Consider the following 25710-nt stretch of genomic DNA (forward strand, 5'->3'; position numbering starts at 1 on the left):
TAGAACTAGACTAGAAGTCAAATTGTCTATGGTTTCGAAGCCATCAAACTAAGGTTCTTTATGATGTAATAATTGAATTTAATACTCTCGAGGTACAATTTTTTTTTTAAACGCTTACTGATTTATCAAGAATTACGACCAAGTATTATTTTATCAAGGGGCTATTAAAAATCAATACACATGTTTTAATAGGTTCATAAAATCTTCGCAAAATTATATTTACGTTTACATAAAAAAGTTGACACGTAAAGAACCTTATAACTTTTGTCGTCAAGTAGACTTCGGTACATAGATATCCGAAGTATGTATAGCATTTCAATCCAGCTGTGTCAACTGAAGATCTCGGTTTTGAATTTCCTTCATTTTTGGCTCTAAATAAAAATGCATTTTTCAGCTAGATTTCGCTACAAAAATGGAATAAACAACAAAACTATATTTATTCTCCCTGAATCTTTATTCTTAAGAAGTTGTATAAAGGATATGTACAATATTTCTATATAAAATGTAGATAATTTTCAATAAACTTTATTCAGAAGAAAATATCAAGGATTTTTCGTTTTTTTTACAACACAAAAAATAATCGGGGGGCACGGCAGTGCCCCGCCAAGTATCGTTTACCTGATATATTCAATATTTAAACCATAGACATTAAAAATCTATGTTACTCTTAAAATACTTCCATAGTTCTTATATATCTGTGCCACAGTGACAGCGAATAATATGGAGGGTAGAGGTAAGGAGAGTCATCTGTGTATATGAAAAAGTGTCGTCAAAATGTATTAAATTAGGATGGCGCCACATTTGCATCAGGGTAACTCTTAAAAGAAGCGCCAAATATAAATATTGTTAGAGTAGGCTTGAAAAATAAACAAGGAAGTATGGAGATACAAGGAAGTAAGGTTATATTTACCACAATATTTTGTACAACGTAAGTTGTTGAAATTCTCAATAATTAACTACTTTAGTCGATAATGACATTAAATTTTTTAACTCGGCATACTTCAATTCATCTACGATTGGTACATTCATACCATAACCTGTGCATCCTCCAGCGCCATTGTGGAGGATTTTTGAACTGTTATTTAGCGCAACAACTGGACACTTTTTCAACTTTACTCCCATATAAGATGACTCTCCTTACCTCTACCCTCCATAGCGAATAAGGAGGCAATAAGTTTTCCCGCCAGTTTTGAATGAACATAAAAGTAAAAGTGAATAATGTAATAATCAACAATCAAGAAACAAACCTGTTATGCCTTCAGCTGACGTAGGTAATTATTTATTGTGTTCTGTGTTTCCATAATATGTCAAAATCCATACTTTTTTCTACATGACTTAAATTTCCAAATAATAGGTTTTAAAAATTTAAAGAACATTTATTTGATTGGGATCCGATAGATAGTCAGTTTCGGAAGCAATTCAGAGTTATTTGCTGCTGCCCGTTGAGGAATAGGTAGTTCAGATCAGAGGTGGAGATTTACTATCTCATCACATCGATTTTCGACGATTTTCAACAAGATTGGTTCAACGGTTGAGCCGAACATAGGTAACAAACAAACAAGCACGCTATGTCATATATTATAAAACCTAGTATGGAATTGCAATGAAAATAAAAACAAGAGCTAACTGTAATCTACATTGCCCCCGCAGATTCATCTTGAAATAACTTCGGATTCCGTAAAAATTCTTCTCTGCGAGACTCAACGGCGTTGAACAACATTAATATTCAGGTACCTAAATAATATTACAAAGTCACTCACACCATTAAATACTTCTAAGGTTTTAAATGTCAAACTATCGACTACCTACTGCAATACCTATATCCACAATAATACTACAACAGCGAAATACCTAAGAACTACCTATTTTATGTTTATTTAAGTCCTTACAAATCAATATTTGATTAAGATTGTACCTACCACTGTTCTTTATTGATTGTGATCAATTAAAAAACTTATGGCGTGTGCGGTGCCCTTATAACTGTCCCCGCGTGTGCTCACGAACTTATAATCTAGTTCCTCCATCGCCATTCTACCGCAAAACAGCGACTCGCTGTGAGCGATGGCAAGTTATATTGTTGACATCCAGACTATGAAACATACACACATACATACATACGAAACGTCTTTCATGTGCTCTTTTGCCATGTTTCCCGCCACGTTTTTAACTTAATACCTACATTAAAGCCAAGCAAGTGTATAGGTATTTTCTGGTGTACCGCGTCCCAATCTTTGTGATGTGTCATAATTTCGTATCTATACGGGCGCTCAAGCGTAGCAATATAAAGAGCTCCCATTGAGCTGGTGTTGTGCTAGGTAACAATTTCCAACTGTTCGTCTTTGATAAATTATATTTTATACCGCTCCCATTTGTGTAAACTCCAAAAGCGTGATGTAGGATCTTGTGGCGCCACCTAGTTTGGTAATTTGGAGACAGCCACATCTCTCTCTCTCTCTATGGTTGTTCCTTCATTACGGATATGGAGGGTAGAGGTAAGGAGAGTCATCTTATATGGGAGAAAAGTTGAAAAAGTGTCCAGTTGTATGCGCTAAATAACAGTTCAAAAATCCTCCACAATGGCGCTGGTGGATGCACAGGGTATGGTATGAATGTAGCAATCGTAGATGAATTGAAGTATGCCGAGTTAAAAAATTTAATGTCATTATCGACTAAAGTAGTTAATTATTGAGAATTTCAACAACTTACGTTGTACAAAATATTGTGGTAAATATAACCTTACTTCCTTGTTTATTTTTCAAGCCTACTCTAACAATATTTATATTTGGCGCTTCTTTTAAGAGTTACCTTGATGCAAATGTGGCGCCATCCTAATTTAATACATTTTGACGACACTTTTTCATATACACAGATGATCCTCCTTACCTCTACCCTCCATAATTACGGAAGATCTCAGCTTCGAGTGGGTAAATTGTCTCCATCGGCTTCAGTTTTTTTTTGACGATTTGTAATAACCGCCACGAGTTTGTCTTTTTCAACTGGTCAGCCCGTCTCGTGGGGGACCGCCATATTAGTAGGTATAGACAAAGTCGACCATGAGTAAATTACAAACGCTGTCAAATTATGCGTCTTATGTTCAGATCAGGTGGCAATTTTTTGATAAAGCTACTGAACTTGGCAGCTTTCGTAATAGGTTAAGGTGATTATAGCTAGAAAAGCTATTTATCGTTACGGTTTAATGAACTGCCACACCCGTTCTATTTTAAACAGTATTCGCACTAACCTCCAGATGAGATCGCAGTCAAGCTAGGTTTATTAGCAAATTAAGAAACAAAGGCTATAAATAAACAAGACGTGGTAAACATGTTAAGTACAACAAACTTATCATACCCCGGTAGACAAATAGAACTATAACGACATATTGCAAACTAAGCCAATAGCAGAACTATGCTTATAATATTTTATTTATTAAAGCTCCCGGATAGATCTTGATTTCTGGTACTATAAACAAACAGCATAATTGCGTATAAAAACAGGAATATAGAAACTTTCAAGTGCTATTAATTCCAATGTTTTTTATCTCGTCTGGTTGACTCTACTTTACTAGTGTTACCATATTTTTAAAAATAATAAAGATACATTAAGGAAAATAAATTAGGTATAGGGCAGAATAAAACATCACTATAATATTACAAATGACTATAATTTTGTCACAATTTTTCCATACAATGTTAATAACTTTTTACCTTACACCTATTTTATAATACATTACTTAATATTAAGTTGTATTTTATTATTTAAAATTTTCCAGTTTAATTTCTAATTACATCCTACGGAGTCAGTTTCCAATGAGACGTACAATATTATATTCCAAATGAAACCTCACGTACGATCTTAAAATGAAATTTAGAAAAACCTCGAGTACTTTATTATGTTACACTAGAATGTAATTCGATTAGATCTTACCATATACTAAAATAATTCTTGCTTAGTTCACTACGAGAAGTTCGTTTAAAAACTGTACAAACATATCAACTGTTACCGCTAGCGTAAATATATCAACGGACACTCAGACCTCTCGGCGGTCGCGTCGGCGACTGGCGACGCGACGACAACAGTAGCACTACCATATCGTAATAATTCATAATAATAGAGATAAAGGTATATCGATAAATTGTACTCTATAGCGCGCTCGCGGACGCGGCGAGCGGGGCGGCAGTAATTGACTCTCGGCAGAGGCCGCGAGCAGCGTCCGACTACAACATAAGCACCGTGGTCCTTCGGCCGCCCGTCTCGCGCGGGCGGGACTGATAACAAGCGAGTTGCGATAATAAATTACAATAATTAAGTATCAATAAAATTGAGCTAGGTTCGAGCTCCGTCAACTGTCGGGCTCTGCTGAGTCGCGATAACAATATACAATAGAACGTCCAGTATTATTGGCGATACAAACTTCCGATACGGACGCTGTTGGCAGTCGAAGGATTATTGCTTTTCGGTTGAGACTACATTGTAAAAATATTGCTTCGGAGATCCTGCATCGGGTAGGGTTTGGCACGGCAATACTGCGACGTTGGAGCCGTGGCCCCGCTGCACGCGGGCCACGGCTCGGGGCGAGCGGCCGACGGAGCCGCCAGCGACATTCACAACCAAGCGCGCGCACGGCGCACAACTACTCTACGTGCGTCCCCGCACGCCGCCACCGCGCCGCGGCCGACCCGCGCCTCTGTGCCGACCTCTCGCACGCAATGGCGTCGAAGTTCACTTTCTTTATCTAGTTTCGTTCTATCCGGTGCTCTGGTGATTAGCACCATTTAGAGGCCTCGTACATTTGTATCGGCGACATCACAAAATGTAATGCAAAATGTGCGACAGGCATTCCCAACTAGCACGATGAGTGTATGAGCATGAACAGTGAGTTAGCAGGCTTTCGGGGCTATATAGCTGCTTTAGAGTTCGTACAGCTTCTTTGTCTATCAACGTTTGCGAGCAAAATATACTGTGCATCTAATTTGTCGGATATCATCCGAACTAAATGGTTGGCTTGCAGATCCAGTTTAAGGCGTTGCCATTGTCAGCCTAATTACCGGCCCACTGCTGGGCATAGGCTTCATCTCTCTTTGTATGTTCATTTGACTTCTACAGTGTGCTCCAATCCGGATTAGCAGTAGTAACTGTTACTAGGTGGGAAAGCAACCGACCATCCAGTTTCTACTGCCTACCCTAGCCGTCTATGGCTCGCTGGAGTATATTGACATTGTAATTGGAACTGCCCGTGCTAGTCGGGTCGGGCGGGGTCGCGCAGCGGGCGGCTCGTGTGAGGGACTCCTTAATATTTAGACTGCGGTGCGAGCGTGAGTCGTGCAACTACATACGTCACGTGAGAACGGCTCGCGCGGTCGGCGCGGACGCCGTCGCACGAAGCGAAGCGCACCGGACCATTTGCCAGCTTAATTTAGCAACCTGCATCGCAACACCACCACTTTATCAATTTCACCGCTTTGTAAATGTGTAATAATAGAACATAAACAAATGGCATTACGTGGATTATCTCTTAAGTAGGAATATGTTTTGAAGTTACCATTTTCCTGAAATATTACTGAGTCGATTTGAATGCGGTGTTTTGTAATACACAGGTAAACGGCGCGTTACCTTAAATTTCAACTTTTACGGTACTGTAACGGGGTTTTGAGAAACCGCGGCCGAAACGTTACAAAGTTTCAGACCGTAGTCAATTTAGAAATTATTAATTTTCCGAATTGGTTTCCAATTCCGGGAATCTATCCTAGCCAAACACCGCTGCAAGTAGTAGCCAAACCAGAGTAGTCAAGCATCTCCTTTCCATAACAGCACTCTTGCGGAGGAAAAGTATAAGCACTATTAACTATTGCATTTGATTGATGCCGAAATTCCAGTTTGTAGTGGTGGTTAAAGTAAGGAATTTTAACCACCGCCACGAACTGGACGGCACAATCTTTCAGATAAAACGAATTAGTTCCGATTTAAAGGAAACGATGAAAAATTTGATATATTCGGGGCTCAAGGTGTGGCGCTGCGATGCGAGCTAGGTCAAGTACTATATACGCTCAGCTTCGTTCGGCGGATCCGACGCTCCAATACCCCTAGCGGTGATGTTCTCGTTCGCCCCTCGATGCCGAAGTGCGGAGCGGTGACCGAAACGAACCAAACATTATAACAATTGTACTAAATATCAATAGTATTAGAGATAAATTTTAAAATTTTATAATATTGCCACAAGTTAGAACGAATTTTACAAAAATATACATACTGTACAAAATAGTTGAGCGACTCAACGCGCGCGCCGCCTCGCGCCGCGCGCCTACTACTTACACCGGCGGCGCGTGCGGCGCACGCCTCGCGCTCACTAACACTAACTCGTTGATAGAGACTTACACTAGCTACGGCTCCGAGCCCTGCGCCTATCCCTAGCGTGGCTCGCGCGCGTGGCGCGGGGACCCGGGCCGCTCTTGTGGAGCTCGCAGTGCCCGCGACAGCCGACCCGCAGCCGGCACGTCACCCGCGCCACGTCTCCGCGTTGGCCACGTCGAGCCGAAAATCCCGCCGGGAACGATAAGTAAACGTAACAAAACTTGAATTCGAACTAATAGCCGTCGCGGGAACATGTATTCGAAGGCGCATGTATTCGAGAAAGTAAATACGACTAACGATCACAAACGGGTCGTGTCGCACCGGGGTGGCACTAGCCCGCTCCCCGGGGCCGCCTGCGTCTCTAGCAACCTATATATCGCGTAGTATCTATGACTATGCCGCCGAAAATACGTCCTAATACCGCCTAACACTTTACATTGTTAAGGACGTATTGCCTCTATAGTGATAGGAATAAACCGAAAATGGCTATCGATTATGTTAAAGTTATAATTTGGGACGAATTGAAAAGAGATAATAGAGTTCTACAAAAAAGGCAGAACAATATTGTGCTAATGCGAATAGTCTCAAATTCTACTGAATGCATTGACTGATACGAAAATATTGTATCCCTTTCATGTGGGATCGACCTCACAGTATTTCTAGACCAGACACACTTTAATGAGTCAACCTTGGACAGAATGTTGTTCTTAAGGTAACATATGATGGTTGGACTGATTTAAGTCTACACGCTCCTGAGCTAAGGTTTGAACTCTACGTCCTGTAATAAGAACTTCGGGGTCTTGGCTTCGCCAGCAAAAAGGCTGTGCAGAATGACTGGTCTAAAATTAGCTATCGCACTGCACGCGTTTGAAATATATTGAATTTCTGATAGAGACGACGATACAGTTTAGACATTTGATCCTTATAATTTATCAACGCGTAAATATCGTTAACTGGATACGCAGGCGACCCTTGCGACGCGATCCACAATAATTAATAAAAACGTTGTTACAAAAGCAAAAAATACATTACAAAGTAAATAAAAATATAGTAATATCAAAAAAGCGTAATAAAGCACTCATTATGTACAAAGGCGATATTATGTGCTCGTTGAGACGAACTTTTACGCTACGGATCAAAGCGAATCGCTGCAAATACTATTGTGTTTTCACATACTAAACCCCTTTTGGCACTTTTAATAGGTATGTACTTCTGGTGATCCGGAACCTCCGAATATCTGCTGATGGCTCAAAAGGGACTGTAAAACCCACAACACTCGCGTTGATACCGATAAACCTAGTACACAGAACGATTGGTTATCTAGAGAAATGTTCCATAATGATGGCTACACATCAGGAGCTGGCTAAACACACGTGGTAACCAGCCACGACCTCACACTACACAACCCGAAAGTTAAGCAAGGTTTAGTACCGTAAAACTTTCTTATAAACATTGCATAACCTTCAAAAAGGATTTAAAATATTCCATCACTTTTATGATGAAGACTGAACGCAGTACATATTCTATGATTAACAAACTTAACATACAATCAATTTCAGCAACCGAATATTTGTAAACAACAGTAGTCGCTAAAAATTAAGTACGATTGCAATGATCTAACAATAAATTAGATTTTAGTACCCAAATAGCGCGAAGAGGAGTAAAAACGCTATTACAGCTGTATAATGGTTTTAGTGCTCTGCTAGTAGTTTGCCATTATGCAACTCCGATAGTTGCTCTTCGTGCTAGCAGGGTAATTGTTTAAAGCAGACTGCGCACCAAAGTCGGCCCCGCCAGGATTATTACATCGTTGAAAAGCTGGCGGCAGGAGACATAGTATTTTAAGACCGTTTGCTTTGATATGCCGAATGCTTTGAGTTTTAAAATCACTCTGATTAAATTTTTTGCACAAAACGAAATCATTTCGGCCAACGGTGTCATTTATCACTGTTTACAAAATGTGTTTCTTTCTCACTCGCACGAGGGCGTTCCTAGCCTTAGTTAGGTTAGTTAGATAGGCTTTTTAATTCCATTTCATTTGATTCAACATACAGCCTTAGTACAAGATTTTCTCGCTCGCAATTGAAGAGTCGTTTTCAAGTGCAAATACTTGAATATCGGAGTAAAGTGAATATTATTGCGTTGCATTAAAATCTAGTTCAAATTAGCCTACAATTCTTTAGCTCGGGCTTTTCACAGAACTTTTCTGAAACAAAAATTAGAAGAACAGGATTTGCGACTCTAAAACGAGTAACATTATGTCCATTATAAATTGCATTATGTCCATTATAAATTGACGACACAGAGTTTGATATAAGATTCCTCTATGGCGAGCGAGCAAATCTTGTACAAAGGCTAAAGACGTGGCATGATCATAGTGTTATGGAAATTGTATTCATATTAGTAAGCGAGTGACAGAGACATTGCCGTAATTCTTTCAATTTCGTGCGTGAACTTTAGTTGTAGTTGCAGTAAAATATACTAGAATTTAAAGGAAGCGTAAAAGTCGGACCCAACAAGCCCAGCCCTGACACCAATCTACTAATGTCCACTTATACGCATAAGAAAACCTTTTAGTGTACTGATTGAACGTATATTTCCCACCTAACTTAGTGTAAAAGCTAAGAGTGGGTTCGATAATAGGCCTACGAGTATGGTTCCACATGTACATACAAACAATACTATGAACGACCGATCATATTATAGAAAGATGTCATAATATCTGAGCTACACGGCCCCTACAAGTATTGATGTTTAAATCAAAAATATCGGTCTTAATTTCCAGAGTAGAGAGACGAAATATAAGTAAAAATTTAACAAATAATAAACATTACCCCTCTATGTGTGTTAATGGGTATGTATGTAACGGAATATATTTTAATATTTGTATTAGAGATTCTATGTCGATTTATGCATGTACTAACTATGTATATCTAATACTGTCAAAGATGTTATAAATCAAATATCGATTAACATAATAATAGAGGTGAGGGCATGATAAAATGGTTATAACGAAGGAACAAAATTTTATTATTTTTCTATCTAACTATATAAAAACCAATTCTCATCTAACTAGGTTATCCCAAACATAATTTCCCATGTTTCTTATCAGCATTTGCATATTTGTAACATGCACAAAAAAAAACATCACAAATAAACTGTATTGTTTGCAGGTGAGTGTCAGGGCGGAGCTCCCACTTGGAAGTCGATAAACAACATCAATACAGTGAAGCTGTCCGTTCACAACCGTGCAGCGTCAGCAATGTAGCCGGGACAGAGCCAGAAAGATATACCGCAAGGTACAATTTATATGAGATCATAATCATCCTTTGTGTAACGTGTCGTGATTACATTCCTTGTAATATCAGCGTATAATATACGTAACGTGGCATGAGTTTTAATAATATTCCGCATACCAATACATGTCATGATTTATTTAGAAATACTTTGCGCCCAGAATTTGGTAATAGTGGGCCATAAAGTGCTTCTTTATATAAATGAGCTCACCTAAACCCACACGGTTGTGCGCGGATGCTCCTTTAAATAACGCTAAAAAAAACGCGCGCACGCACACGAAAAAATAAAAATAAATATAAAATAATATCTCTTACGCAATCTTAAATACCCTGTTGATTTCATTTTATAAACTTATCAAATTTCCACCTGAATGACGAACTAAATAAATAAATAGAAAACGCGTTTAGAACAGTGCGACCTCGGCGACACCTCGCGGCTTCTACCGCCAACGTTACAACCTACTTATATAGCACACTTCCGCAGTCTACGATGCACAACTTGCCCCTCTCGTTCCCTGGCTGTTTGTCGAGCCTCGCAGCCCGGCAACGCACCCCTCGCATCAAACTTTAACAGATCGCTACATTGTTCTGATTGGCTAAAAGTATTATAAACTCAGTCATAACAACAATTGTAGGGTCATCGCGATAGCCAATCACAAGATTGATGTTAGGAGTAGGTGTTACAAACATCCATTAAAGTTACTTTATAACAATTTGATCATCAACAAATTAAATCTCTAAGAGAATATTCTTCCCTTCGAATAACTAATCCTTCCTATACAAAAAAAAAACAGTATATTACCCTAAAAAGAAGGGACTCGCCCGGGGTTTTACAGTGAGACTTCCTTCACGTGTCACAATACAATGTGAACATAATCTAGGCCGGTATACACCGGGCGGGAGCACAGCCATATTTATAGTTTAATTTTCCAAATTCATGAAACGAATTCTATTATAATATGCCATATTTAATTATATTTAAAACCAATTGAAAGAAAATTGTAACGCGCGTGTATCAGGAATACGAGATACAGTCTCCAGATAAAACAGATTAAGTGTTGATGATTAAAGTTTTAGAAAGTAACCACTTTGATCCGACTTATTTTAATTTAAATAAAAGGTAATACAAGAAGACCATTCTGTCATTACGTCACACTTTAGAACACGCGACCCCCCCTTTTCACCTTTGCAGTACAAAATATAGTCTCTGCTACACACATGTAGACACCTCCCAGGTTGTGTGTGACGCAACGCATGCACGCAACAGACTGAAGTCAAAATACGTTTTTAGACATTCCCAAACCTATACTACTCTTTGATGTGAGATCGCTGCACTACCAGCGCCTTGAGCACGAGTCGACTCCACTCCACTCCACATCACTATAATATATATAAATTCTTTCGAGTAAACCTATTATTAACGTATATGTCTTTCTTACGTATGTTATTTCGTTTTTACCTTACATTAATTTTTTTTTATCGTTTGTGCAATTAAAATAATCCAATCGAGGTTTCGAGACTCCGATCGGAGTTTCAACAAACCGAAGTTCCTCACTCCACTGGGCCAATGGATTCTCTTTTATACAATGAAATCGTATCTATGCACCGAATGTTATTTGCGACCATCGCTTTACGATGACAACGCTCGACTGCGATCTCACCTACCGTTAAAGTTAATCTATAAACTCTCAAATGTACCCGAGCCGGGATTCATACTTCGAAGTTCCACCTAAAGACTAGTGATAGAGATGACTTCATTCGACACATTCTAGCAACTTCGACGTCATAAATCGCAGCAGAAGTGTGATACGATTCCAATGAGAGACCGACGCCCGATACTCCATCGAGATAAAAATAAAAACATCAACAACATACCAAAGACTCACAAAATAAACTCCACGGCGCGCGCCCGCCGTGGCAGCCGCGTCGCGGCGAGCCTTGCAGCACCCGGGGAATATTATGCACTAGGGGCGCAACTGGCGGGCGCCACGAGTGGCCTTAACATAAGATGGCGCGCAATAAACAATACGTTACAATATTATGTAAAATTATGCTAGTCACTAGCGATCCGAAGCTATGCAACTGGTTCGGTAACATCAGTGCGGATGGCCGCCGCCCTCCGCCGCGCGAGAACATCTAAAGGAACTTCGTGTTTGTATAATTGAGCTAAGTTTCTCGACGCGTGGCCCCGCGCGGGCAGCGGGGGCGGCGGGGCGCCGCGAGCCGGTCAAATAACTACATATTCAGTTACTGTGTAAAAATGCTTAACTCGATTCGTAATAGCGTAACCGACTCCACGTAACACGTAACTAAAGCTAAATAAAAATACATTACACATTCGTAGGCCGCTCCTGTGACTTAGATAAAAACAAATTTCAAGACGGTTCGCGCGGGAGGCGCGGGGGCGCGGTCATTTTTCTTCATAAATTTGACTAGCCGACACGAATTAGTTAGTGACTAGAACACGAAACGTTTCATTGGCAAGACGGTTCTCCTCAGAGGCTCAACCTTTCAGAAGTTCGCATCGAAGAGTAAAAATGAAAAGGTTTCGCCGGCCGCGGACCGCGCGCGGCGCTCGTCGCAAACGACACAAATCACAGACATTCCGAATAAATTAAGTACGTAAATTGGCCCCCCGCCTCCCTCCGCGCGGACACCTCGCGGGCGACAGTCGCGCGACCGGCGCCCGCGACTCGGTTAAACGTGTGATGGACCGAAATAAATACATACAATATTTACAAATAAATCCTAAAAATTAAGCTCATCAGTTTGAAAAAGATTAAGTTACATCACTAGCGGCGCCTGCCGGCGGGAGCTCGCGCACTAACAGAAGCCGCCGAAGCCGACGGACGGCACGGACGGCACGGCGGGCACGGACGGCACGCCGCCCGCGTGCTCGCCGTTCTTGTGCAGGTCGATGAGCGGCGGCGCCGACAGGTAGTGCGTCTGCGGAGCACGCGATAAACCCAATGATTCAAATATATCAACAAACCAATGTTTGTATACTCATTCATAGAAGAATCATAGTGTTTTGAAAATAGAATAATGGCCTTTACTAGACTATCAAAGAAAAGTATCATCCTGTAAAACTTCGACGAGATCGATTGGCGGGAAAGAAAAGTTAGCACGGATTTAAATTAACTAATTGAGAAAAAAAAAGTATGGTGATAAAAACGTTACAAATTGGGAATACATGATTTATAATGGAAACGATATACTCGATGAAATATTGTTGTGGCGGAACAAGAGTTGATTGAGTTGTTGAAAGTTTTTGGTACTATGGTGGTACCTGATATTGTATCAGATAAGTATATCTCATCCTAGTATTAAAGTTAATACCTGGCCACCATCACCCCTATTTTTTAGCACACGCGTTAGCACCGGGCACGCTTGCGGGCGCTCGGCGCTCCCGCGAGCGTGTTCCGATTGTACGCGCATAGGTGGTGGGCACTAATGTTCTAGAAGAGTCTAGTCGAAGCAAACATGACTCACCTTTGTAACTACTTCAACTGACATAAAATAAATATCTGGGAGATCTAGATAAGCACGTTTAACCACACAACCAATTTTTAATATTAGTATGGACAGGTTCTGACAGGACTGAGCTCAATTCCTCGATCGTATGTGATTTAATTACAAATTAGTATCATTACTCATGAAATCGCCTGAGTATCTCTGTAACACGGAATACACACCAACGTACCCATATTAGCTTTTTAGTTTACTTTCGTGACAGAGCATTTTCTCAATAAGTGTTCGGCAGTCAGTGGGGGGAGTACCTGCTGGTGGTGCGCGGGCGGCGGGCCCGCGTAGCCGTTGTAGTAGGAGTTGTAGGGCGCGTAGGCGGGCGGCACGCCGGGCGCGTAGCCGTACTGCCAGTCGGGCAGGTAGCCGGGCGCGGGCCGCATGAGCTGCGTGCCCCAGCCGCCGCCGTAGCCCACGAACGGGCCGCCGTACCTGCGCCGCCAAGCGCCGCATTAGCGTACGGACGAATCAATATTTTGAAGGCCGTTTCGGGTCGAGCGATCTGCGTTCGGTTCATGTGAACATACACCCGGCCGTTCGCGCCAAAACGTAGTTCGTTCGATCGCTGTCCTATCGCCTCTCATCATCCCCTTTGTCAGTGCACTTTCGCTATCGCTGCGCATCGCACATCGGTCGGTATTGCCCCGCGGCACTCACCCGTTGTTGCCGTAGGCGGGCGCGCCGTAGGCCGGGTAGGGCGGGTACAGCGCGGGCGCGTAGTCGGGCAGCGCGGGCGCGGCGGGCGCGGCGGCGTCGCCCGCGCCCGGCGCCGCCGCGCCGCCCTCGGCGATGGACGGGATCTGGTCCACCAGCGACTCCAGGCCCGACAGCGACTTGGACGCCACGTCCTGCGACTTGCTCTTGGGCGTGCCGGGGCCCGAGTCGCCGCCGCCCGCGCTGCCGTACTCGCTCGGCGAGCCTGCGGGCAAGCGCGCGTTACTGCCGGTGTCCTCGGAGGCGTAAGCTACGGGAGGCGAGTATAAACATTCAATGTCATTCGTGTCATAAATTGTAAGGGAAGTACACGAGGTCATGTGAAAACGAGAAGGATAATAGATGAAGAACTAATTGTACCACGAAATCAGAATTTTTCTTTGGTGGTTGGACCAAAGTTTCTTGTTCCTCGGTTTACTGACCTCTTTGCTGAGTTTAGGAACACAAATGTCGTTGCATTTGTGTCCTTAATCACAGTAGACAGTAATTTTTAAAAAAGTATACTAAAAAAAGGCTCAGTGAGATATTTTTTTGAGGAACCTGTAAATGCTATTAAGTAACCATTTGCAGCTCCATCATGAAACCATTTATAAAACATCAAACATTTGTTTCTGTACACTAATTACCTATTTATAAATCTAAATAGTTTGAGCATCTAAACATATGACTACGTTATTATAAGAGTGCCGATCCGCTCAACAAACTGTTCTACAGTTTGAAGAAATGTTTGTAAAATATCTTACTGTAGTAATTGTGACTGAGAGTAAAAATATAAATAAATAAATAATAAAAAAATATGCTTAATAAACAAGCATTGATAATCATTGACTGTTCGAATGGTCCTATAAACATACTATTCTTATTTAAAAGTAATTATAATTTAAAGTACGGAAACGTGCCCTTGAAAATATGTCTCGGCATTCGGTCGTAGGTTCAATTTATTACACGAGACCTGTAAGAAGCGGTAGCTTTATACCGTTACACAACCTAAAAAGGTTTCACTTCTTTCTTGTGTTAATACACCCATCTTTTATAATATTATTGCAGAACCAGTTCAAATAATTTCATTAAGTCCCCTTTTAGTCCAGCACTTAGGTCTTGCGGGTTATTTAGGACATAGCGGGGATATTCCCAAAGGTAACGTTTTTGATACTTCGGCAGGTTTGTTTAAAACAGTGATAGCGCTGTTAAGTTAAGGCGTCATAATTGAACTCACACAATTAGCTGCGGAAAGGCCAAATGTCCACAGGAAGTCCTTATGCTAAAGTGAAGCTTACCGGGCGGCGGGTGGTGGTGCTCGGGAGTGGGCACGGCGCGGAAGGGGCCGCGCGCGAACCCCGTCTCACTGTCGCCCGTTGGGGTCGACCTGCGGAATGAGCTCATTAGTACCGTACCGTAGTTGACAGTTACTTACACCCCTTCACCGTCGATTATTATGTCATAAATGGCTCTGTGTTTCAATAGTTGTTAATAAACATTTGATAATTTTGTGTTAAAATCCCCAAACAGAAGAATCGAATCCAATGACTTTAAGCGTAACTTGAAAGTGTTTAAACTGAACATATGGTGGTGATGGTATGGTGTCCTATAAACGAGTTAATTTTAAACTTTTACCAACTCAATTTGTGATCTCCTAGGCCTAAACATATAAAATATCAGTGACTGAAAGACTATGTTATCTTTGCTCTTGAGATCTATATTAATTAAAATCAAGAATATTGACAGAAGTGGAGTTTGTGAGGCAACATATCGCCTTATTTTCTGCGTTGGACGAACCAATAGATCAATCGCCAAAGTTCACTCACCTATTGTAATTGCTAGGATACATAGAGGGGTGTAGTTGATCTAACCGTGGACTGTCTCCAACGCCATTTCCTGGAAAAATGTTTTTTTTTAACATTATTGTGGGAATAAATTTCTTTTATTTTCTCAAGTTTTCTGCGTTACCTTCTGCCTCAATTACACAGCAATGAACTTTGTAAGCTTTAAGATATCTAAACCAAACTGTCGGTAGTATGCAATTGAATTTACTATTACGCTGGGTTCTCAGGACTATTTGATACTAGGATAACACATCGATAGCGGGAGACAAAGTACTAGTGTCACCATCTATCACAATCAAATTATACTAATTTAATTTAAATATTCTAGACATTCTTAACTCAAATTCAAGTTATTTCAAACATCCTCCAACGCCAAGGAAAATACCGTCCTTTTTTTTTAACCGGGTTAATGGCACAATTTGTAGAGGGCTCTTTGCTTTATTTCTGTTATTGTACGCACCTCATAAACGTGAGTTAGCCCGTCTTTATCTGGATACGCTCTCTCAATAAGACCCAACTGCCAAGAACCAGGGGGCAACCGGTAATCCTTATTTAGAACCTGCTGTCCGTAGTCTATTAGGCTTAGATTATCTAATAGGCTTAGGCTTTTTTCACTTTGGGCGTTGTTATAGTCTTGATATATACTGATAGTCAGATTGCGAATGAGCCTAAAAGTCTCGTAATATTCTCTCCGTCAGTTGCCACCGGTTTAAGCGTGTTATTGCAACGCGATACCGTTAACTCCTGTCCGGTATCGTAACCATTGGCTCTTCAAGAAGAAAATGACCAGGCGTAAAATGATCTAGGTCTTCGCCTAAAGCTGAGTTTAGGCAAGCTTCAATTTGGGTCAGTATGGTGTACAATTCTTCAAAAGTAAGTGAAATGTTTTAAAATACGTTTTAAGTGGTATTACAAAACACTGTGAAACTATTTCAGATGAGCTACGCGTTAAATGTAAAAGGGGATTATTTCAGTCACCTGCTTTATAATTACCGCGGTACATCTCAATTTGAATGATCAATTTGTCATGATGTCCTAACTCCACTGCATACTTGATAGGAGTTAACATTTTTCCAACTCCAGTAACTTGACCTTTCATTTCTCTTTTTCTCAATTGTAATCGTTGTGCGGTTGACTCTGATATAAACGACCGTAGCTAATAATGTGCAACCATAATCTATCTATATTTTATGGTCTACTTCTTTGTTTATTCAAATGCATTCTTAACTATGTTCCTACACATGCCTATTATTATATTGTTTGCAGTACTAACTATAATCGTCAATAAAAAAAGTCAGGAACAGGTCCTTCGAGCCGGATGCAACTACACACCTTGGTCTTGCGGGTAGTGGTCGGCGCCGTAGCGCATCCGCTCCGCGTCGCCGAACAGCGCCGAGCCGAAGGCGCCGCCCGCGCCCGCGCCGCCGGCCGGGGACAGCTCGGCGCCGCCGGGGTTGCTTTGCTGCAACGACAGGGAGTTACACGACCGCGCGGGCGACTCGGCGTCTGCGGTCGCGCGGCGCACCTTGTTGTAGTCGGACAGCGACGAGTTGCTGTTGCTGCCCGGGTGCATGTCGGTGCTGCCCATGGGGCTGTGGTCGTCGCGCGGCGGCTCGAAGTCCAGCGCCGCCATGCCGGGCGACACGGGCCCCGGCGACGAGATGGCGGCGCCGATCTCGCTGGACAGCTCGGAGGCGAAGCCGGCGGGCGCGTAGTGCTGCTCGAAGGCGGCGGGCGGCGCGGGCGCGGGCGACGAGTGCTGGCTGTAGGGCGTGTGCGCGGGCGACGGCGTGTAGGACAGCGCGGCGGGCGACGCGGCGGGGAAGGGCGCGGGCGCGGGCGAGCGCGCGTAGCCGTCGGGCGGGAAGCGCGGCGCGGCCGGGCTGGGCTGCTGGCGGTAGGCGGCGGGGCTGCTGGCGTACAGCGGCGAGCGCGCCGCGAACCCGCGCGCGCCGGGCGAGCCGTAGCCCGCGCGCGGCGGCGACGGCGCGGAGAAGGGCGCGGGGCTGGGCGGGAACTGCGGCTGCGGCGTGGCGGCCAGGCGCGCCGGCCCGGGCGAGTAGGGCTGCGAGCGCGGCGACGCGTAGTGGCGCGGCGACTGCGCGTAGCCGCCCGGCGACGCGTAGCCGCGCGCCAGCGCCAGCGCGCCCGCCTCGAGCGGCGCCTCCAGCGCGCCTGCGGGGCGGAACGTTAATGCATTGCCTCCGGCGGCCGGACACGCACACGAACAGCACATGCGCCTACCGTTGTTGGGCTGGTAGTAGGGCTCCGCGTCGGCCAGGTGCTGCTGGTGCGGGTGGTGCGCGCCGTACATGACGCCGGCGCCCAGCGGCGACGCCATCTGCGGGAAGTCGCCGTGCAGGAACTGCTCGTGCGGCAGCGGCGGCTGCAGCATGGGGTTGGCCTGCAACAGAGCTCGCGTCACGCCTGCGCCGCGGGCCGGGCCGCCGGCGGGGCCTACCTGCTGCTGCTGCTGCTGCTGTTGCTGTTGCTGCTGCTGCTGCTGCTGCTGTATGAGGAACTGCTGCTCCTCGGGCCGTATTTTCTTCGGCCTCCCCCTCTTCTTCTTCGGCGGGTTCTCCCCGTTGGGGTCGAGGCTGGGCGGGGGCCGCGGGGCGCGGGGCGCGCGCGGGGTGGGCGGCGCCACCTCGCCGTTCTCCAGCTTGACCTTCTTGGGCCGGCCGCGCTTCTTCTTGAGCGGCACCTCGGTGCCGTCCTCCAGGATGATGGTGTCGCCGGGCTCGGGCTCCATGGTCAGCCTGTAAGAAGACTCCCTTTGGTACAGTATTTTTAATCTGCCGTTCACGAGTCATAAATTATTGGGGTAGGACTTGGCGGCGAGACCCCAGCCTCGGGACCCCGACACACTTGCGACACGCCAAAATTTTAGTGTTCGACGTGAATAGAATCACCCTACAAAGAGTTGGCGTGACGAGATATCGAGCATTTGTAGTGTGAATCTATACACGCCGCGTGGCGTATTCGTAATATTTTATTCAATATTGTTAGCAAATGCGAATTTTATTAAGGAATAACGTTTTATGAAACAAGTAATAAATCTAGATATGACCTGTGTTGATCTCAGTTATTTATTAACTTTATGAATTTTTGAGCATACAAGTGGGGCTAATGAGGCTCACCAACTACTTACATTTGCAGAGGTCGTGTGGTGATCACGGGCCGCAGGTAGCACAGCTAGCACATGTGATGCTTACTTACTTGTCTAGTAACTAGGAGCCGATGTTCAAGGTCATCACGTATTACAGCAACGAGCGGCATCGCCTTCATGCACAACGGACCAATTAACATTACCATGGAAATAAGCCCAGGAATAGGGGAAGAATTATAATTCTAGGCTCATGTTCTAAAACTTAATGCGTCCGAATCCTGTATTCCCCACATCGACGAGGCTGCGACTGTCGCCCTTGGAGAGAAAAGGTCGCAATGTCCCGAGCTCTATAAATGTAAGTAAGCAGAGTGAATGCGCGAGTCAATGAGCCGATCAGCGCGGCGCCGGGCCAGGCGGCGCGAGCAGGTACCTGCGGATCTCCATCTCCTCGTGCGGGCGGCGGCCCGTGGTGTCGGGGAACACCAGCTCGGCCTCGTCCACGTGCGGCAGCAGGCCGTTGAGGTAGTCGCGGAACTTCTTGAGCGCGGCGTAGAACGGCACCTTGTCCGCCGCGCGCGGCAACTGCGCGCAGCGCGCCGACGACGACGGCATCACCCACATGTACTGCAAGCACGCGCCCGTCACACAAGCGCGTCCCGGTACGGCGGAACCACACGCGAGTTCTCGGGCTCTCTGGCTTCAGATCACAATTGAACCGAACGAGAAGGAGGAGGGTTTAGGCCTTCGTCCACAACGCTGGCCAAGTGCGGATTGGTAGACTTACACATCTTTAAGAACGTTTTGGAGGATTCTCAGGCATACGAGTTTCCTCACGATATTTTGAATTCTTAAATTAAAATTAAACTGCTCGAGTATCGGATATAAATACTGATTGTTGGTCGGTGTATACACACAAGATGGCCGCTTGCTACAAGAATCTTACTCAAAAAATTCAAATGTGATATGCGGCCAGAAAACAACTTTGGTGATTTTATTGTTACGTGAATATTTTTTTTACCCCCAAAAAGTTAAATTAACCCCAGTATGTCGGGTCTTTACAATTTTCCCCCCGTAACTTTTACTTGGAACCAGATATAATTTAATCTCCTAATTAAAAATTGTATTCTGTTTCTGTCTCTTTTTAAAACTGATTTGACTGACTCGTGAGTGTGTATTCCATAAAGACTATACAGCTATAGTCAACTGTTTTCAGTCTAAGCACAGATAAAGATAGATACGATGGATGACAGAATGTCCGGTGATATTCTGTCATCCATCGTTGGGGGTATAGAATGGGGGTGAATATATTTTCCGTGCGACAACGGGCATCTGGCACTCACGGTGTTGGTGCCGGCGACGGTGTCGGGCTGCTTGCCGAAGCAGAAGTCTTTCTTGCCGGAGAACACCTCGTAGATGAGCTTGCCGTTGAACACGGCCACCTTGGGCCGGAACGTCTGCAACTTCTCCAGCAGAACGGCCGAGCCCTCCTTGATCTCGCGCCGCGTCAGGTCAGCCGAGCCCTTGGTGGGCCGCGACACCATGTTCGTGAAGCCGATGCCGAAGTTCAGCAGCTGGCGCACGGGGAAATTTCCAATACGGAATATCAAAAAGTTGTAAGGTTCCAGTACTTTTAACCGAACAGGAGTGTGGGTTCAACTGCCAAACTCCATTCCAACCAGCATTCCTAGCAACTAACCAAGTACGCTGGTTTCATGCCCGCACATAGTGCAAAAATTCTATGGATAATAAAAGAATTCCACAACTTGTCAAGTCCAAAAATCTGATCTTCCCGCAATGTTTTTTGCCCACCAAGAGGACCAGTTCGGAACTTAGAAACCGATAAAATGAGAAACGCATCGCGTTGCGATTGGATCATAGGGCAAACACTTTTGGCCATTGCGACTTTGCAGTTTGACACTTTTTATCTTGGTAAAGATATTAATCTAGACAAACGGCTTGACGTACTCGCGAAGTTATGAAGCTAGACAATGCTAATTTCTTAATTTCAAGATGGCACTAAAAATTTATTGTCACAAAAACCCTATGCCGAACAATTTAGTCCTTACCTTCCCCAACTAATTCTAGTTTTTAACATGCTCGCTACTGAACCAAGAGAGAATACACTGTCCGATGATAGAAATGTAAAAATTACGTATTCGGTATTAGGACCCCAGAATTATATAAGTCGCAAAGCCAAGCTATGAATACCAATTTTACCTAACTCTGTCCACGCTGATCTATTCCCGTCACATTGCGTTGCAAAAACTAAATTTCACAATTCATCAGTCACGGTTAAAGGTTTGAGCGAGCAGTCAATCGAAATAGATTTCTACAATCGCTATCGCAATTTGCAACGTGTTATCTATGATCTTACGATAACTGCTGTGAATGTACCGAGCAGAACCACGCGATGGAGTTTACAAATGTTGTGCGTCCGTGGCATTATAGGCAAGAGGTTCGAAGAAAATACCTTGGGGAAGACTTATTCGGAGGAGCGAATGATTCAGCAGAATTTTCCTCAGCGCACTATTTTAAAGAAAGGTATTCCGTTTATAGAATAACAGATTCTGCTAATCAGAAAACCACTCTGTTGCTTACAGAATGAGACTCATCTACATCCTCTTACAAGAAAGGTAGAACGCCCCAGTCAGAACTCAATCGTCAAATTTACCTTGTAGTCCTCATCAGCGCTCATCTGCTCTCTCGTAAGGCCGGACAGGTAGAGGCACTTCCAGAAATGGTTCCCGGGCCCTGCGTAGTGGTGGCCCTTGTACGCCGCGAACAGTCCAGGGTTTATGCCAATCTGGAATCATGAGACAACATAATTTATAACAAAACAGCTTCGCAGGAAACAAAATTCGGAAAGTTTTATCACGGCAGGTCGAGAGAGGTTTTTACCAGGTTCATTAACATTATCTTCAACCAATGAATGTCCCATATCTGGGCCAACGTTTCCTCTTTTATACGAGAAGGATTAAGATTTGAATAAACTCCATAGGGCTCCAAAGTGTGGGTTCTATCTATCAGGATCTTTTGTACTCTCCCCACAGAATAGTGTGGGTTGTGGTCGTTTATCATTTTATCATTGTTAGTTAAAAAATTTGCCTCGGTTTCCGCTGAATCATTACTACTAACTTTGTATGTCAATACAAGCATCTTATAATTGCGGAATTTTGGTTCGCATAGCTGGTTTCAATTATCGGTTCCATATCTTGAGTGGCGTGCTCTGAGTGTTGTTATACCATCGGGACCAGGATTCATATCCTGCTCGCTGATGAGCAACCAAAAATCCTTCTCCAGTACGAGTAATAAAGGAACAACTTTACATAGGAACTCTGGTCTCAAATCATTATTACAATAGTCTTCAAAAGGAACACGTTTCGTATCGAACTTGCTACCTTTCATTACTCGTACCGGAGGGCGCGGACTCCCGCGACTCGGCGAGGGGCCAGTACTACTAGGAGGCGAATGGGCGCGATCGTACTCACAATGATGATGTCGAGGTTCTCGGCCAGGTGGTCGGGCAGCGTGCGGCGCGACACCTCCTCCTCGCTCATGCCGTTGAAGCGGTCGTGCTTCTTGCGCTCCTTGACCGGGCGCGGCGCCCCGTCCAGCGCGCCCTCCACCTTGATCTCCATGCTGGAAACAGGCGCCAAGTCTCTCACTGACGGCGCTCAGCGACAGGTCAAACGTTGGATAGAGGCTTCACTTTGCGGGACTCCGTACAAAACTACAGTGGACTTACTTGTCCTTCCTTCACGCCCTTACCAGCGTGAGCCACCAATCAACTTGATTTTTGGCATAGAGTTAGTTAGTTAGTGAATCCCTCCGTGAAAAATTTAAAGAAATTGGTAACCTACGGTAGCCTCACAATACATTTATAACAATATAGTATTTGTAAGACAACATATTAGTCTTTATAAACAAAAAGTGGATATAAACAGTCGACTTACAAGAAATGGTCATAAATTAGTGACATCTGCATATCGTCTGCGAAAGGTGCAGAAGTCATTTGTGGGATTGAGTATACGCTTTTATAATATGATTCCTAAGGTAATTTTGGACCTACCAATCCATAAGTTTAAAGAATGTGTTAAAACACATTTATTACAGCGAGGTTATTATACAATTGATGAGTTTCTTAATGACAAGGTTGCTTGGAAGCATCCGGCTCCGCTTTCATCTCTCACAAGATAGAAAAATGAATGTTAAAATATAAAATGTAAATTTTTGATGTTGGAAAAGAGCAACTGCTATGTTTCTTGCCGGCTTCTTCTCGGTAGAATCTGCCTTCCGAACCGGTGGTAGAGTCACGACACACGGACAGACTTGACGTTTCAAAAGGGCTTGTATTAGGCCTACTTGAAATAAATGAATTTTGAATTTTGAATTTTTGAATTTTGAGAGTGAGAGTAAAAGAGGTGAGATACACAAGGAGGGTGGACGTAAATCAGCCAGTCATAAAAATACGTCCAAACCAACAGTCAGTATGTCTGCAAGTTTGAAGAAGACATGCTGTGTCAACCTCACATAATGTAGGACAAGGGCAAGAATGAGGATCAGAGAGAGAATTGAAGAGCATAATGGTGGACAAAAGGTAAACCAGGCTCTGTAATATAAGTCCGCACTCAGATGCTAATTCATTAACAGGTTTAATATCTTATGTTTTAATGTATTCAAAGCGTCTATCTAGTTAGTTACGCTGTTGTTCCTATACCCGTAAAACGAAATGTATTATATTAGTGAAGTTCTATTCGGTTTTGGGTTTTTAGTGCACGTCTTGGTCATGTTACTTTACGCAAGAGCTACCACACATTTTTTTTATGTGAAAAGTATCGCACTTTTCATATATTTGCTCACCGAGGGTGAATTTGAACTCCTAGGCAGGGTGAGAAGGCATTTGATGTCTATCTAATCAAGATTAGATTTACAGGCCCCTGGGTTAACGTACCTTCATACCTATTACCTTTTAACCTGTTACGTATTTATTTTTACCGCAACTTTAGTTTTCAGTACAAAATGTATTTTAAAACGAACCTTTACAGAAAAAGGGATGGACACGTGGACGGATAGACGGACCGACATTTTAAGAGCCTTATGTTTTACTCCCAACGGTCGCGATCCGGTTAGTCAAATACTTTCACTGAAGGTTGTCTGCAACAGATTGCTTAGCAACAAGACTGTCTATGCGCTGAACTGTAAATAGTAAAGTGTTTCTTATTTTTGGGTATCATGACGTATCTTTAGTTCATTTAAATAGTACAAAATCAAGTCGCTGTTTGTACTCTAAGGTCTTTGAAATTACGCAACGGTTTGTAATGCAGGTTAACAATTGTCAGATTGATTCAAGAGGGAGGTTTATATGTAGCATACATACATAATCTAGTAGAGACAAGCCAATCAATTTAAAGATTTCATTCGTTTGATTTGATTCCATATGTCGCAACAAAAATTTTTATGCGCCTAGAATTCAAGCGCTGTCTAAACCTAAAGAAAGCGATCAAATTGTTGTTCCTTGGAGTTGTAAATAGACTGATCATAATCATAATATTATTAATGACTCCAACTGCCCGACACTCTCCTGGAGCATCTGCTTCATATAATTTCGAACCGTTTCGGGGAAGCTCCTCTGCGCATCAGAATCTTTGTACTTTGTTTTGCGCCCTAAAATAATTTGTGAACAATAGTAAATTATTCACACGCCAGCGAAGTCGCATAAATATTAGCTACTTATAGCGTACACTAGCGGACGCGGTGTTCGGAGCAGATTCCAAAATATGATAATTTTTTGCTTTCAAGACCTCGCGAGCTTGCGTCAGCGCGGGCTGGCGAGGCGGCGCAGGCGCCATTTGCATGCTAATTATTACTTGTTAGCTGGCATCATAGAAGCTGCTGTTTATTGCAACTGACAAAAAATGTGTGGTCCGTTTAGTTTTTAAAAAATCCTAGTATTTTCCCGAGCAGCAAAATCTGAGAGACGGGAATCTTACAGCAGAGTGGGGAGAGTCTTACGAAGGTCCGACTAAGCAGTAAAGACAGAGCAAGCGAACTTTAAGTGTGGCAAAGGGGAGGAACCTAATCTACTAAGGCCAGTAAGGTTCCTATAAGCTGTAACGACGCTGTCTAGACGTCCATTTACCACTACATGAACGACATCGAGCAACTGTAATTTTCCTTTTTACTGTGCTAAAAATCTATTGAGGATTTAGGGCAGTTAGTCTGAGACGCAATTGAGGATGATGAAGAATCCACAAATCTGGTTGTAAGATGGTGGGTAAAACCGTGTTCGTCAACTTAAAGGTACCAGAAACTTGTCGGTTTCATACAATTAGTATGTTATGAGTTAGTGGAGCGGAGACGGTCACTAAAGCCACGAAAGCCTTATATTTGGTCTGATGGGAGGCTTCAGCAGACAAAGAAGAAAAAGAGAGAAGTTCTGCCAAGTACCCCGATGCCGCGTAGATACGATTAGGGGTGAGTGTTTATTATTGCTGCCATACCGCGAGCCAATCGAAGCAGTTTTGATGCTCCATCATTTGGTTTTATGGAAAAGAAAAAAAAAATCTAACATAAGCAGACTACCTACTGAGGAAGGAATTCTCTTATACTTTTCCTCCGGGAGTGAAGAGAGTTTTGGGGCGGGGCTGGGTTTTGTGGATTTCCATAGACACATTTTCCTCACACCGTTTTCCTTTATCGAGCTATGTTTACAATACTTCGAATTCAGAAGTTATTATAATTTAAATATTAATTAAATGAATAAAAGTAATATAAAAAAACATTGACAACCATTCATAATTATATGTCTTGTCTATGAATCACATTTGTTGTAATATTTGAAGGTGTGTATTTGTATGCATTCGTTTTGATATTATCTAATACAATAACTTTTTCT

At 43.4% G+C, this 25710-nt stretch overlaps 1 protein-coding gene across 5 annotated transcripts in view; it reads right to left on the bottom strand.

The window, feature by feature from the left end:
* Positions 1-3709: 3709 nt before the first annotated feature.
* Positions 3710-25710, bottom strand: part of LOC120634531 (basic proline-rich protein) — a 78344-nt gene continuing 56343 nt past the window's right edge. For 2 of the 5 annotated variants that reach the window (XM_039905210.1, XM_039905212.1), the window contains exons 4-15: positions 22304-22454; positions 21487-21618; positions 20156-20386; positions 19246-19439; positions 17951-18480; positions 17232-17881; positions 17039-17168; positions 15689-15758; positions 15161-15249; positions 13827-14133; positions 13424-13601; positions 3710-12590 (exon numbers count right to left, since the gene is read on the bottom strand). In XM_039905210.1, coding sequence (XP_039761144.1) covers positions 12468-12590; positions 13424-13601; positions 13827-14133; positions 15161-15249; positions 15689-15758; positions 17039-17168; positions 17232-17881; positions 17951-18480; positions 19246-19439; positions 20156-20386; positions 21487-21618; positions 22304-22454 — 2785 coding nt within the window. In that variant the 3' untranslated portion in view covers positions 3710-12467. The remainder of the gene's footprint in view (positions 12591-13423; positions 13602-13826; positions 14134-15160; positions 15250-15688; positions 15759-17038; positions 17169-17231; positions 17882-17950; positions 18481-19245; positions 19440-20155; positions 20387-21486; positions 21619-22303; positions 22455-25710) is intronic. The other 3 variants (XM_039905215.1, XM_039905211.1, XM_039905213.1) reach the window with 3 other exon arrangements.

Source organism: Pararge aegeria, chromosome 24, assembly GCF_905163445.1.
Source record: "Pararge aegeria chromosome 24, ilParAegt1.1, whole genome shotgun sequence".
Taxonomy (NCBI): Eukaryota; Metazoa; Arthropoda; class Insecta; order Lepidoptera; family Nymphalidae; genus Pararge; species Pararge aegeria.